At 40.8% G+C, this 16,643-nt stretch overlaps 1 protein-coding gene across 1 annotated transcript in view; it reads left to right on the forward strand.

Moving 5' to 3' along the window:
• Positions 1-16,643, forward strand: part of LOC124802557 (polypeptide N-acetylgalactosaminyltransferase 35A) — a 173,962-nt gene that overhangs the window by 31,055 nt on the left and 126,264 nt on the right. The window contains exon 2 of the mRNA XM_047263423.1: positions 9,073-9,192. Coding sequence (XP_047119379.1) covers positions 9,073-9,192 — 120 coding nt within the window. The remainder of the gene's footprint in view (positions 1-9,072; positions 9,193-16,643) is intronic.

Genomic DNA, 16,643 nt, shown 5'->3' on the forward strand with positions numbered 1-16,643 from the left:
GTTGCTATGATGCCTCGTGTAAGGAGGAGAAATGCATACCATCACATTACCGACTTTGATAAAGGTTGTATTGTAGCCTATCACGTTTGCGGTTTATTGTATCGCGACATTGCTGCTTGCGTTGGTCGAGATCCAATGACTGTTAGCAGAATATGGAATCAGTGGGTTCAGGAGGGTAATACGGAACGTCGTGCTGGATCCCAATGGCCTCGTATCACTAGCAGTCGAGATGACAGGCATCTTATCCGCATGGCTGTAACGGAACGTACAGCCACGTCTCGATCCCTGAGTCAAAAGATGGTGACGTTTGCAAGACAACAACCATCTGCACGAACAGTTCGTTGACGTTTGCAGCAGCATGGGCTATCGGCTCGGAGACCGTGGCTGCGATTACCCTTGATGCTGCATCACAGACAGGAGCGCCTGCGATGGCGTACTCAACGACAAACCAGGGTGCACAAATGGCAAAACGTCATTTTTTTGGATGAATTCAGGTTCTGTTTACAGCATCATGATGGTTGCATCCGCGTTTGGCAACATCACGGTGAACGCACATTGGAGGCGTGTATTCATCATCGCCATACTGGCATATCTCCCTAAACGATGGTATGGGGTGCCATTGGTTACACGTCTCGGTCACCTCTTGTTTGCATTGACGGCACTTTGAACAGTGGACGTTACTTTCAGATGTGTTATGACTTGTGGCTCTACCCTTCATTCGATCCCTGCGAAACCCTACGTTTCAGCAGGATAATGCACGACCGCATGTTGCAGGTCCTGTACGGGCCTTTCTGGATACAGAAAATGTTCAACTGCTGCCCTGGCCAGCACATTCTCCAGATCTCTCACCAATTGAAAATGTCTGGTCAATGGTGGCCGAGCAACAGTCTCGTCACAATATGCCAGTCACTACTCTTGATCTCACCGAGCGAGGTGGCGCAGTGGTTAGACACTGGACTCGCATTTGGGAGGACGATGGTTCAATCCTGCGTCCGGCCATCCTGATTTAAGTTTTCCGTGATTTCCCTAAATCGCCCCAGGCAAATGCCGGGATGGTTCCTTTCAAAGGGCACAGCCGACTTCCTTCCTCATCCTTCCCTAATCTGATGAGACCGATGACTTCGCTGTCTGGTCTCCTTCCCCAAAAACAACCAACCAGCTACTCTTGATAAACTGTGGTATCGTGTTGAAGCTGCATGGGCAGCTGTACCTGTACACGCCATCCAAGCTCTGTTTGACTCAATGACCAGGCGTATCAAGGCCGTTATTACGGCCAGAGGTGGTTGTTCTGGGTACTGATTTCTCAGGATCTATGCACCCAAATTGCGTGAAAATGTAATCACATGTCAGTTCTAGTATAATATATTTGTCCAATGAATACCCGTTTATCATCTGCATTTCTTCTCGGTGTAGCAATTTTAATGGCCAGTAGTGTAGAACACATGGGTCAATAATGACCCTCCAACTTATCTTAGAAGATTCATTGACAAAAGACAAACCTATGTTTATAGTATTTGTAGCTTTGGAAAGGGACTTTTGACAGTATTGACTGGAATATATTCTATGATACTCTGAAGTAAAAGGGACGAAATACAGGAAATGAAAGGTTGTCTACAACTCGTACAGAAACCAGACTGCAGTTATACGAGTCGAAGGACATTAAAGGGAAGTAGGAGGGGAGTGAGTCTGTGTTGTAGTATGTCTCTACCCCCTGCCCCTTCCCATTTCAATGTTGTTCAGTCTCTGCATTGATCAATACAATAAAGGAAATCAAGGAGAAATTTAGAAAGGGAGTTAAAGTTCCCTTATAATAATAATAATTATAATAATAATCCATTACTCTACAGTCAGGCCTTGAAAACCACAAAATGTCATCCTTTGCTGTGTGTTGTCATAAGGATGCATATGGAGGGGCATAGGGTAATTGCACTGCTCTCCCGTCTGTTGTGAACTTTTCAGACAGTCACTACTTCTCATTCCAGTAGCTTCTCAGTTGATATAACAAGGCTGAGTGCACCCTGTTCCACTCCTCCTGAGACCAAATAAAAATCCCTGGCAGTACCAGGAATTGAATACAGGTCCTCCATATGAGAGTCGGATACAGTCACCACTTGGCTACAGAGGTGAATAAATTAAAGCCCAGAGAGAAGAAATAAAAACATCGAGATTTCCCAGTGCTGTAATTCTGTCAGAGATGGCAAAGGACTTGGAAAGTACTTCAAAAGAGATTACAAGATGAGTATGAAGATACGAAAACAAGGATAATGGAATGTATTCAAGCTAAATTAGGCAATACTTAGGAAATTAAATTAGGAAATGAGAAAATAAAATTAGTACATGAGTTTTGCTATTTGAGCAGCAAAATAATGTATGATTGCTGAAGTAGAGGAGATATAAAATGCAGACTGGCAATAGCATGAAAAGCATTCTGAAAAAGAGAAATTGAACATATAATACTAATTTAAGTGTTAAGAAATCTTTTCTGAAGGTATCTGTCTGGACTGCAGCCTTGTGCGAAAGTTAAACATAGATGATTAGCAGTTGGGGCAAGAAGAGAATAAAAGTTTTGAAATGTGGTGCTGTAGAAGACTGCTGGTGTTTAGATGGGTATGATGTATTCTGAAGCATGAAGGATCTGTCAGTGTGGTAACAGAGGGAAATGTGTGAGATAAAAAATTTTAGAGAGTGACCAAGGGATGCATAGAGTAAGTAGATTCAAGTAGATGTTGGTTGCAGTAGTTATTCAGAGATGACGAGACTGCCACAGGATAGACTAGCATGGAGAGCTACATCAAACAAACCTTCAGACTGAATACCACTGTAACAAAAGGGAACAAAGAAACCTGCTTGTAAGTGATATTGATACTGCACTTCTAACTATTAAAACTGCAACACTATGAAGATACTAAACAACAAATATCAAATTGACATGAAGTGTATTACGTGCTTGGACATGCAAAATGAATAACATCTCAGCAGTTGATAGGAAAATTGCTATCTACATTCCGTATAATTATAAGGAAAGATTATGCACCAGGTTTGTCAATCATGAATATCACTTGAACATCAGTTATTTGTGAGATGATGATGATGTTATGCTTCATATAAGAAGAGAAACATCCAGCAGCATATGTTGTGATTTGACAGTGGAGGATTGTACCTGTCGATATTGCTGCTTGTGTTGGACAAAATCCTGTGACTGTCATGCAGATATGAAATCAGTGGATTCAGGAGAGCCATATTCAATGCCTTGCAGGATTCCTTCAGCCCCTCACAATTAGCTCCTGAGAGAACAGATCCGTTGTTTACTCAACCATGCATAATCGTACAGTCTGTTATATACCATGTGTCAGGAAGTGGGTTTGCTGGAAGCGAGAAAAGTACCCATATCAACTGCAGTGACATTTGGGGCACAATAAACTGTTAGCATATCAACTGTCATTGTGGTTTCTCTTGATGTGGCAGTAGAGAGGGGCATCCTGACAGTGGTGCAGCAACAACACTGAATACAGCAGTGGAACCACATTGTCTTTTCAGATGGGTTGCAGTTCAGTGTATAGCATTACTATGAACATATCCATGTATGCAGGCTCTGAGAGGATTGAACATTACCAGATTGCATTCATCATCATCATACAGACCCAGCACGTGGCATGAAGATTTGAGGTAACATTGAGTACACAGCACCATCACTTTAGGTCTGCATAGCCAGTAATTTGAGAGCAGCTGTTACATTTTTGCTTTTTTTAAGGACAGCAGTTGTCTAGAAGAGCATAACGTTCCAAAAGATTGGAAAAGGACACAGGTCATCCCCGTTTTCTAGAAGGGACATCGAACAGATGTGCTGAACTACAGACCTATATCTCTTAACGTCGATCAGTTGTAGAATTTTAAAACACGTATTATGTTAGAGTATAATGACTTTTCTGGAGACTAGAAATCTACTCTGTAGGAATCAGCATGGGTTTTGAAAAAGACGTGTGAAACCCAGCTCGCGCTATTCGTCCACGAGACTCAGAGGGCCATAGACACAGGTTCCCAGGTAGATGCCATGTTTGTTGACTTCCCCAAGGTGTTTGATACAGTTCCCCACAGTTGTTTAATGAACAAAGAAAGAGCATATGGACTATCAGACCAATTGTGTGATTGGATTGAAGAGTCCCTACATAACAGAACGCAACATGTCATTTTCAATGGAGAGAGGTCTTCCAAAGTAAGAGTGATTTCAGGTGTGCCGCAGGGGAGTGTCGTATGACTGTTGCTATTCACAATATATATAAATGACCTTGTGGATAACATCGGAAGTTCACTGAGGCTTTTTGCGGATGATGCTGTAGTATATTGAGAGGATGGAACAGTGGAAAATTTTACTGAAATGCAGGAGGATCTGCAACGAATTGACGCATGGTGCAGGGAATGGCAATTGAATCTCAATGTAGACAAGTGTAATGTGCTGCGAATACATAGAAAGATCGTTTATCATTTAGCTACAATATAGCAGGTCAGCAACTGGAAGCAGTTAATTCCATAAATTATCTGGAAGTAGGCATAAGGAGTGATTTAAAATGGGATGGCCATATAAAATTAATCGTCAGTAAAGCAGATGCCAGACTGAGATTCATTGGAAGAATCCTAAGGAAATGCAGCCTGAAAACAGAGGAAGTAGGTTACAGTACACTTGTTCACCACTGCTTGAATACTGCTCACAGGTGTGGGATCCATACCAGATAGGGTTGATAGAAGAGATAGAGAAGATTCAACGCAGAGCAGCGCACTTCGTTACAGAATATTTTAGTAATTGCGAAAGTGTTACGGAAATGATAGATAAACTCCAGTGGAAGACTTTGCAAGAGAGACACTCAGTGGCTTGGTACGGGCTTTTGTTGAAGTTTTGAGAACATACCTTCACCGAGGAGTCAAGCAGTATATTGCTCCCACCTATGTATATCTCGCAGAGAGACCGTGAGGATAAAATCAGAGAGATTACAGCCCACACAGAGGCATACTGACAATCTTTCTTTCCACGAACAATACGAGACTGGAATAAAAGGGAGAACGGATAGAGGTACTCAAGGTACCCTCCGCCACACACCGTGAGGTGGCTTGCAGAGTATGGATGTAGTTGTAGATGTAGATTATCTTCAAAGTGATATCTGAGATGTTGTCTTCCAGCAATATAACAAAAGACCCCTGTTTCCCTTTTCCTACCATGACACAGAAGGTTTTAGACTTTCTTCTTCTCTCTCACCCACTGAAAACATCTGGTTATTTATTGCTGAGTGACTGGCATGCCACAACTCTTCAGGCACTATGATTAAAGAACTCAGGCATAGAATTGATATAGCATGGAATTATATACCCATATCTGTCATCAAGGGTCCAATGACTCGATACCCAGCCGTGTTAGAGCCATTATTGCTTCCAGAGGTGGCAACTTTTAGCACCTAATTTCACACTTCAAGCAGCCCCAGATCACCAACAAATTTAATCATATATTATTCCTGATGTAGCAATTTTAATGGGAGGCAGTGTATGTTCGAAATGTTAAAATGTTAAGAATAAAATTATACTGTAAGAGTTTACTATCCTGTTAGTTTGATGCTGTTGAAGACTGGGGAATAGCTCAGTTGGAGAGGAATGGTGAAAAAAGTGTTTTGTCGGTACTGAAGGGAACACTTGACATTTGCCTGAAGTGTTTTAATGTCTGTGTGGTAGACATAACTGTAGATCTAATTTAGCATCATTTATTTCTTCATGTTCTCACAGTTTTGCATCAGTTTTGTAGCTTTGTAATCCTCTGTTTCAACTTTGGTTTTTGCACAATTGACCATTTTTGTTGAGGGGTTCATATTATTATTATTATTATTATTATTATTATTATTAAATGAAACAATGGAAAATCCAAGATGGAATGTAACAACATTAGAGAAGGAAAGTTGCTACTCACCATATAGCGGAGATGCTGAGTTGCAATAGGCACAACAAAAAGATTCACACAGTTATAGCTTTCGGCCATTAAGGCCTTTGTCAGCAATAGAAACACTTACACACATGCAAACACTCACTCATGCAAACGCATCTTGCACACACGTCTGCAGTCTCAGACAATTGAAACCGCACTGCGAGAATCTGCACCAGTGCATGATAGGTGGTGGCGACTGGATGAGTGTAAGGAGGAGGCTGGGGGGGACGGGGGGGGGGGGATAGTATGGTGGGGGTGGCAGACAGTGAAGTGCTGCAGTTTAGACAGAGGGCTGGAGAGAAGGGGGGGGGGGGGGGGGGGGGGCAAGTAGCGGAAAGGAGAGAAATAAAAAGAAACTAAACGGCTGGTTGTGGCAGTGAAATGAATGCTATGTAGTGCTGGAATGGGAACAGGGAGGGGCCTGGAAGGGTGAGGACAGTGACTAACGAACTGTAAAATCATTGTGATGGAAGACTAGGATTATGTCATTATTGCGAGAATTACTATGATCTTGGACATAAAATGAATTACTGTAATATGATGAGAAGGTGGAGTGCGATAATGTAAGAAATAGTCTACAATTCAAATTACATTATTTTCAGCTGGTAGCTATGTATATTGATTTTTCTAAGCATGTGGAAACTTAAATAAAGAAGGAAGAGATTGGAATCCAATCTAGTATCTAAGATTGCATTAAAAGTTTTGAATGTCTCTTCGAGTTCGCTGCCGGATTCTGAAATCAACTCAGTTGAATATTTTGGCGATCCGACTGTTCGTCATCTTCAAGAGAATGCTGCTTCTGCTGCTGAGTCCCACTGAGAACTGATGCCAAGGCTGCAAATCGCCATCCTGTATAGGCCTCCGTATTGTACACAGCACTTGCATCACCCACCACAGTTGCTGTGCTCCAAGGCTGGGCAGATGGTGCTGCTCTAAGTAGAAACAAAGGCAGCAGCTATATATCACACTTGAAGACTCAGACTGGCCACACCGGAGAACATTCTGTTTTGATGAGGGGTAGTACAGGGTTCCATGTCCTGCTAAGAGGAAACCCGTTGTTTCTATGAATCAAATTATCCACTAACCTAATTTCAAATGCTCTTTATAAACACTGTTTCAAAAACTGGAAGTGTTGGCAATTATCACAGTTTCGTCAGATTTCATCCCACGTTTCTCGTTTAAGCAATGTTCCACTACTGCCGATTTTTCCAGCTGTTGTAGCCTTATATGACGACGATCTTCCATGCACCTGTCCTGAACTTTGTAAATTGAATGGACAGTGTAAGCCTTCCCACACTGACACGGAATTTTATGTATATGTCAGGCTTCCTAAGCCCCAAATCATCCCTCACAGAGCTGAGTGGTGCCCTAATCTTGGAAGGTGGACAGAACATACTCTTAATGTAAAACTTTGTAAAATTCTTCCAATCTTAAACAATATGCTCCCAGCACAAGGAATAGAGACTATGCTCCTCTTCATGCAGCTCCAGCAATGGTCCAAACTGTGTAGCCCGACAAATCTGCTTCTCAGAGTACCCATTTTTTTCTTAAAAACACCCATCAAATGTGCAACTTCTTGCATTAAACTGTCTGCATCGGACGTAGCGTATGCTCTGCGTACCAGAGTCCTGAGGACGCCACTACATTGGTATGGTGGATGATAACTCTTAGCGTGCAGATACCGATCAGTATGCATCGACTTGAGCAGTAAATACATTTTAAGTACGTAATCATCCCATGTCATTCCCCTTGTTAGCTGGTAATACTACTACTACTTCTTCATCATTCCTAAGGGAACAAATGGCTGCTCTCTCTGTGTAAGAGATTTTATCCCGTGCTGGCCAAGCCCAGCATAATGTGTGGGACAGTTCTTTATTTCTTCTGCCTGGTCCTCATGGAGGCTGCATACTACTTGTTCCAAATTCTGTAACAGGAAGCCCTTTTGGAGTGGGAGGAAAATTTAAACCTTTCTCCATTTCCACCACTGTAGGTCCATCAAATGTCTTGCTACAAAGGTAGTACATCAAAGTTTATCCCCTTCTGATGATGAAGGATGTCATATGAGACTGCAACAGATGGAAAAATCGGCAGTAGTGGAACATACCTTAAACGAGGGACACGGGATGAAATTTGATGAAACTGTAATAGTAGCCAACACTTTTGAGTTTTTGGAACAGTGTTTATAAAGTGGCAATTGAAATTAGCTCGGCAGATAATTTGATTAATGGATACAATATGTTTCCTCTTAGCAGGACACGGAACTCTGTACTGTCCTGCCTCAAAACAGAATGTTCTCTGGTGTGGCCATTCCGAATGTTCAATACTATTCTCTGAGTGCAATATATTGTTGCCGGCAGTGTTTCTAATAATGGCAGGGCCACCTGCCCACTCTTGGAGGGTGATGCACGTGCCATGCACTGTACAGAGGCTTACGTAGGATAAAGATTTTCAGTTCTCAGCGAGACTCAGCAGGAAAAGCAGCATTTTCCTGAAGATGGCGGACAGTTGGACTGCCAAAATATTGAAAACCTGAAGAGACTTTAATGCCTCCAAAGTTCAAATTGCATTGCAAGGTTTTTTTTTCCCCCCCAGAGCTGTTCTATTTGGTTTTCTTGTGTGTGGTTTTTGTGTTGCATGATATTTTTTCATAAGAGTAACATCCTCTACCTGTCTATCAAGCGAGGTGGCACAGTAGTTAACCCACTGGACTTGTACGGGAGGATGATAGTTCAAATCTGTGTCTAGCCATCCACATGTAGGTTTTCTATTATTTCCCTAAATCACTCCACACAAATGCCAAGACAGACCCTCTGAAAGGGCATGGCCAATTTCCTCCATTGTCATTGAAATATTCCAAGAATGTGCTCTGTCTCTAATGACCTGACTGTTAACAAGATGTTAATCCGTGATATTCCTTCCTTCTGCATGTTTAGAAATGAGCTCGGGCTACCTTTGTTTGTTAATTTTAGCAATGAATAATTATTTTTTGTAAAGTATGCTGCAGAAGAAACTCATATATTATATGTAGTATGTCAGAATCACCAGGAGTAAACATTTTCATATTTTGTAGACTTATAAGTTTTAGGTTTGTAATTATCTTGTGTTTGCAGAATCTCCATCAAGTCGTATGCCAGTTGATCCAGACAGCAAGAGTCATGATGCAGGGAGTTACAAAAATAGTGACAAGCTCTTGTCTTATCTTCAGCAGAAGGCATTCAAACCATTATCAGGTAATTTTCTTAATATTTCTACATTTGTTGTACTGTTTTCCATTTCAGAGTACTCATTCACTATATGGTGAAAGCTGTCCATTTATTTCTTTTTCTTGTCAACAGTAAGCTGTGATTTGATGTTTACCTTTTTAATAAATTGTTGTAATATAAACATTTTAACTTGACTTGTTTTATATTTTGAAAATTGTTGATTTCTTGATCTCTAAAATGTATTAATTGTTAGACTGATGTACAGCTGCTCCTCTTCGTTGCTAAAGACTTTTTGATTTCAAAAATATGTGACTAGTTCAAGCTACAAAATTGTAGAATTCAATGAGTTGTCAAGTTGACCCACTGAATTGTAAATTTTATTTTGGTTTAGCTTTATGGAAAAGTATTGTATCAATCTGATGTTTGGCTTTATACAACCAGTTCCAAAAAATGATTGATGTAGTACAGGGTCGCACAGCAAATGAGAAATTTTGAACGCTAGTGCTGGCAATACTGTAGTGCTGGCAGTGGTTTTGAACTGACACATATTTGTTTTGCATTCATTGGCATTTAGTAATCATTCAGCATTGGAGGGGTGCTGAACGTGCTGTTGCTGTGAGAGTATTTTATAAACAGGCTGAGAGTGTGACTCCTGTGCAAAGGATATTTCAACAGCATTACCAGCTAGGACATAATCATCGTGTCCCATCTGCTCATGTTATTACACCATGGGTGTGTAATTTTGAAGGAACTGGTTCAGCCTTGAAAAAGAGGCCTCCAGATGGCCTTTGAACAGTTCATACCCCAGAAAACATTGCAGCTGTTCAAGTTTCCATTCGGATGAGCCCTTCCCACTCAGTTAGACAATATGCATTTGTGCTAGGGATTGAGTGCCAAAGAGTACTGAGAGTACTACACGAATTAAAGTTCCACACCTGTAAGTTATAGATTGTACAGCAATTAAATCCATGAGACACTGTGTCACATAGGGAGTTTAGTGAATGAGTGTTGGCTAATATCAGCAAGGATGCTAATTTCCTTAACACCACCCCTCAGGGACTCATGACTTCTATGAGTATGTGTGTGACGAGATGAGGCCACAAGGTATTGCAGTACCTGCTTCCTTTCCTGTGCTGCAATCTCTCATCTCTGACTGTTGTTCCTTCTCTTACTCTTTCTCATTGTGGTTGTCTGTGATGTTGACCCAGCTATTCCCTAGGTTCTTTTTTCCTTCCTCATTTATTTTACATTATCTTTTGGCTAGAGTAATTTTTTGGTCCCCTTCTGGATTTGACCTTCACTTACAAATTTTTCTCTGTAGTGGGGACCAACTGGGGAAGAACATCTTAAATAGCACGTACTGCATGCAGTGTTAAAGATCATCTGTTCACAATACCTGCATAGGCTCTTAATTATTCATTTCAAAGCCAACATGGCAGCAAATCCAACATGGTGGGTCATTTTGCTTGTGTCCCCTAACAACACAGGGGTCATACTGCTGATACCTGAGCTACTAGTTCCCCACACTTCCAAAGGAGTAGGTGCCCATCTTCCTGGGTCATGAGGATTCCTGGCAATGGTTGTCTTGCCAGATGGCCTTTGCTGTGGCTGAGTAACACCTGTAGGGAGAGTCCTTGATGAGAGTAGGTGGCATTAGGGTGGAAGTTTCACACAAGAACTGTTTCAAATTACACCAAAATAAATACCATTCTGATCTGAAGGTATTTAGAAAGTGTACATTGGCGCAAGAAAGTAAAGTGTACTAAAAATTCATCTGATTCATCTTCATCAGTATCTGATGTCCCAGTAGCGACTAACCTCAACACTGGTAGTGATACATTGAGTGATGCTGCTGCCACTACACAGGAAAGTGCTTCAAGAAGAAAACTAGCAGGAATTGAAGAAGAATACAAGAAACTAAATGCTGGGACTACAAAACATGAGGTAATTAACGTATCTTTATTATCAGATGTTTTGGAGAACAATGTGTGCTGCAAACAATGTGGAAAATGTGGTGTTTCAGTGAAAACAAACTTACATGTAGGACTTGCTTGTGAATTAGAGTTGATGTGCAGTTATTGCAAACACAGTGTTACTTTCTTCAATTCCTCACATGTTACTGCAGATACAGGTAAACTATACGATATAAACATTAGACTGGTTTATGGATTACAGTGTATAGGAAAGGGCAGGGCTGCAGGTGCCATGTTGTGTGGTGTGATGAACCTCCCTCCTCCACCTTCAAAATTTAACAAACACATAATTGCAATAGGCTCTGCTGTAGAAGATGTGGCACAGGAAAACATGAAAGATGCTGTTGAGGAAGCAGTTGTTGAAAATAATAATAGCAGAGACTTGTCCATAGCTTTTGATGGAAGCTGGCAGAAGAGAGGGCACACATCTCTGAATGGTGTAGTAACAGCTACAAGTGTGGACACTGGTAAGGTAGTTGATGTGGCAATACTTTCCAAGCATTGCAGATGCAAGGAGAAAATTAAAAATAAACATGAATAGGAGTGCATGGCAAATTACTATGGGTCAAGTGGTAGTATGGAAGTTGCTGGTGTAAGAAATATTTATCAACGCTCAGTAAAATGGTACAACGTTAGATACATAAATTATCTTGGAGATGGTGACTCAAAGGCATTCAAAGAAATTGAGGAACTGAGATCCTATGGTAACGATGTGAAAATTTCCAAACCGGAGTGTGTTGGCCATGTTCAGAAAAGGATGGGATCAAGACTTTGACGGCTCAAGGCTAGCATGAAAGACAAGAAATTGAGTGATGGAAAAACTTTAGATGGGAAAAATAGACTGACAGATGCTACAATAGACCATATTCAGAAGTGCTTAGACCATATTCAGAAGTGCTATGGTCTAGCAATAAGACAGAATACAGCAGATGCAGAATTAATGAGAAGAGCAGTCTGGGCTCTGTTTTTTCATACAGCTTCAAACAATGAGAATCCCCAACATGGGCTATGTCCAAAAGGAGACAATAGTTGGTGCAAGTACAACAGAGGCAAGGTAACTAAGAAACAATACAATCACCCTCATCACCTGCCACCTGCCATAATGGATTAAATAAAACCAATATTCCAAGACCTCGCAGATATTAGTCTACTAAAGAAATGTCTTCAACAAAGTGCAAAGTTCTGCAGAAGTTGGAGCTCTGTGTAGGACTACGAACTGCCGCAGCTGTGCTTTGTTTGGACAAGGAACTGCTCAGGTCTTCAGATAATACCATAAAAGTATATTCAAAGATGGCTAGACAGCATAGCAGAGCCATCAAGAGGAAGCTGTTGGACGATTCTGATGATACAAGCTATGGAGCTGGCTTGTACTGAAGTAAAAACTTTGAAGCTAATTTCTCATAACTTTAGTTTTTTTGTGTATAAGGTGCATTTTCTCAGGGCCTATTTATAGTAGAAAGATGAAATTTTCTGTAGTTGTTCCTTAAGACCTTCTAATATATCTGAATTAAAAGATATGTGGAATTATTTTGTATTAATGGTTGTAATTTTAAAATACTTGTTAAAATGTATAACTTTTTTTAACATTTACAAAAAATAAAATATCTGAAAAACTATACATCATTTTTTCAAAATTAATAATTCAGCATAAAAGCAGAACATATCTCTGCATTCTGTGAAAAAATCAAGAGTGTCGTCCAAATAACAAATGAGAAAATGTTCCTCACTTTTAGCTCAGTTTAACATTGTAAGCATAGGGCGTTCCATATACCCTTCAGCCAGGCAAAAAACCTGTCTCTCTTGGCAGCTGGTGACTTCTGTCAGGCCGCTGGTCCCCCTGCGATGTATGCTTTGCTATAGCCCCACTCTGTGGCTTTCACTGAAAGCCAGCTCCAGGATGCTATCTGCAGGGCCTCTGCTTGGAAACTTGCCCATAGTTTTCAATTCTTGCAAAAAACATGGATCATGCATTTCTGTCATCATACCACAGTCCATCCTGACTCAGAACTCTGCTTGGATAGGCAGTACTTGGGCATTGTTGCTTAGTTCCTTTTTTTTTTTTTGAACCTCCTTTTTAGTAAAAAGCTGTCTTGGTTGCCCCATATTTCTCAACTAAGGATTAACTGCATTCAGAAGTTTAACATTCTCTGCTTCCTTGCCCACACTTCTTGGGGTGTGGATCGTGCTAGTCTTATCCATATTTACCAGGCCCTGGTTTCGTTCTGACTCTATTATGGTTCAGCATTGAAATTGTTATACTCAATCCATCATCATGGTATGACTGGACACTGGTGCCTTCGAGGCTAGTCCTGCAGACAGTCTCCTTGCTGAAGTCGGTATCTTCCCGCTTCAGTTCCAACAGTGCCAACTCTTGATCTCCTATGCAATCACTATTGACAATTCTCTGAATGTTCATTGTATGTCATTCTGCATATGTGCCCTCAGGTGGGATTATCAGTAGGAATTCCCCTCGCAGCACTCTTCCAGGATCTCCACTTGTCCTCCCATGGACTGTGCTCAGGACACAAATTAGGACTGATGTATTTCAAAGTCCTGAGTCTGTTGTCCCTATGACCTTTCAGCATCTGCTACATTTAGGTCTTCATCACTTTCAGGGAGTACCATTTCTTACACTGACTGCTCTATAACTGTAGATAAGATGGGATACACTTTTACATCTCCTGTCATTCAGGAACATCATTTGTTGCCAGGATAATGTAACGTTTTTACAGCGGAGCATTAACAGAGCCCTCCAAAATTGGCCTCCCTTCACTCTATTTTAATATGCACTGACCCTGTGAACAGTGTCCAGTTCACTGACCATTGTTACTCTCTTCACCCTGTGGTTTCTGCTGTTCGTGACCTCGCTACCTTAGTCATACTGCCTGCTCCATACTCTTTCTCTGGCTCCCAAGTCATTTAGGTATCTGACAGAATAAACTGGCCGACTAGCGGCTATAGGAGAAATTACTCACATCCCATTCGCTTTGACGGTACCAGATGTGGATCTGCGGGCACAAATAAGACCTCTGCACACTCAGAGATGGATGATGTCTGGTGGGCTACTGCCCCCTCTAATGAACTCCACTGTATCGAGAAGGCTACTGCTGCATTGCGTTCTTCTTTTCCTTCCTACCGGAAGGAATGCACTGTCCTCGTCACATGCATGTTGACCATACCAGGCTATCCCATAGTTTTATTCTGCATAACAAGTTACCCACCATTGTGGTTATGGAACCTTACAGACATGAGCTTGTATCAAGGTGGAATGCCCCTTCCTTCTGGCCCTCCATCCTATGCATGGCTTTCCATATTCTTTGCCTCTGTAATGGTTGACAATTCAGAGCTGGTTGAACTGGTTCTCCGTTTTCTACGTGAAGTTGTTTTCAATCTCAGATATGTCCGCCCCTGGTAGCTGAGTGGTCAGCATGATGGAATGTCATGCCTAATGGCCCAGGTTCAATTCCCGGCTGGGTCAGAGATTTTCTCCGCTCAGGGGCTGGGTGTTGTGTTGTCCTTACCATCATCATTTCATCCCCATCGACACGCAAGTTGCCAACGTGGCGTCAACTGGAAAGACTTGCACCAGGCAAATTGTCTACTCAACAGGAGGCCCTAGCCACACAGCACGGCATCTTAGATATAATGTTTTAACCTGCTTTTGGAGCTGTTCTGGGGTTTGGGCATCTCTCGCTGTCTGCTGGGTCTGTTGGACCCCTGGCCCTATTTACTTGATCAGCTCACTCTTTCATCCCTGTCTTACTCTGTTTCAATTGCTTTTTGATGTTGTTTACTTCCTTCTCTGCCATACCCTATTTTCTATTTCAGGGGTAGCTCACAGTTGAATAATGGTGCCTCACCGCTTTGTACCCTCTCCTTCCTTTCATCAGTACTTTGTGTAAATCTTAGTGATGGCTCACGTCTACGAACTTTAAACGTGTGTTTATTCCTGTACCAGCATATTACCCTTTTTGTTTTTGTTGAATGAAATTTAATAGTGTTTACCTTAATAAATAGTTTGTATTGCCAATACATCCCCCCCCCATGCGTTTTTGTTGCTACCCTGGAACATGTGTTCCACATCATTTTCCGTCTTCTCCTTCATTTTCCTATAAATTCCCTTGCCCAAAAACTGTGATGTTTGTTGTACAGTGAAATATTTTTGGTGCTGCCAGTGCGGCCACAAATCTATAGTTTATTCTGATATAGCGCATTTTTTAAATATTTATTTTGCTGTTTTATTTATTTTGTATTTCTGCATATTACAGTTTTGAACCTGGCTGTCTTTTAGCTACTGTGTGTAAGTTGAAATGGAGAAATAATGCAACCAACATCTTGCAAATTACTGTTTAATACATTTACCTAGGTTTAGACACCCCTGATGTCTTCATCAGAATAAAAATTTAAAAGCCCTATAAAATAATACATAGAAATATAACAAAGACGAAAAATCTCATAACATAGAAAGGTTACTTACGTAAAGTTACATTATGAGAAGGCATAGTCAAAGCTTAGAGCAGACATGCTCAAGTCAAAAATTAAAAACGTTCCAGCCTTTGATGCATACAACTTCGCAAGGAACATCATCAGACTGAGTGGCCCAGTGGCTTACACTGCTGCTATGAAAACAAGACGCAAATTACACCGCCTGTTGGGTTGGGACAGTGGCGTATGACAATTTGAGATGTTATAACAGAAATAATTGAATGAAACAACAGTTAATTATAAAACAAAAGAACAAAATTCAAAGGATGAGATTTTAATGTATTTTGGAAAATACATAGTAGTCAAGTTAATGAAGTACAGCTAAGAGCCATCTCTTAGGCTTTATTGAAATACACATTATGTAAAGTACAGAGTATTGTAGAATATTTACACAAACAGCTGCACAGTCTAAAAACATGTGCATGAAGGAAACTTCAGTGGTATACATCTATATGAGGTTTAAAGAAAAAGATGTTTCAGAATTAGAGGCACAAAAACATAATAAAAATTAAAGGAATCAAAAATCCGCAAGTAGTGGGTTAAAGCCATTGAAAAAATTTTTGTTGTGCAATTGTAACTGTTCATTGAGGATAAGGCTACCGTTCTTAGAAATATGTTTGAAAATCTCCAGCTCTTTGAGTACGTCGAGCCTGTGACACCCCCCCCCCCCCCCCCCCCCCCCCCTCCACCAATATGCAAAATGGAAATTTCTTCAACACTTTTCGGTTTGTGACCAGAAATTAAAAGATGATCAACAAAAATGGAATTATATACTTTAGTATCTCTTTTCCCATTAAACATTCCTTATCCTGACATTGAAAGATCATCCATTTTGTCCTATATAATAAACAGAACATATACCATAAATGATTTTATGAACTCCTGAAGTGTGTATAGGAACAACTGTGGACTTGAGATTATAAATAAGATTTTTCTGCAAGTTATTGTTGGTAGAAAAGGTAACCTTGCATCCAAATTTAACTAGAAGACAACAAATTCTATAAGAAATAGGGCCTAAAA

The sequence above is a fragment of the Schistocerca piceifrons genome, chromosome 6, assembly GCF_021461385.2.
Source record: "Schistocerca piceifrons isolate TAMUIC-IGC-003096 chromosome 6, iqSchPice1.1, whole genome shotgun sequence".
Lineage (NCBI taxonomy): Eukaryota > Metazoa > Arthropoda > Insecta > Orthoptera > Acrididae > Schistocerca > Schistocerca piceifrons.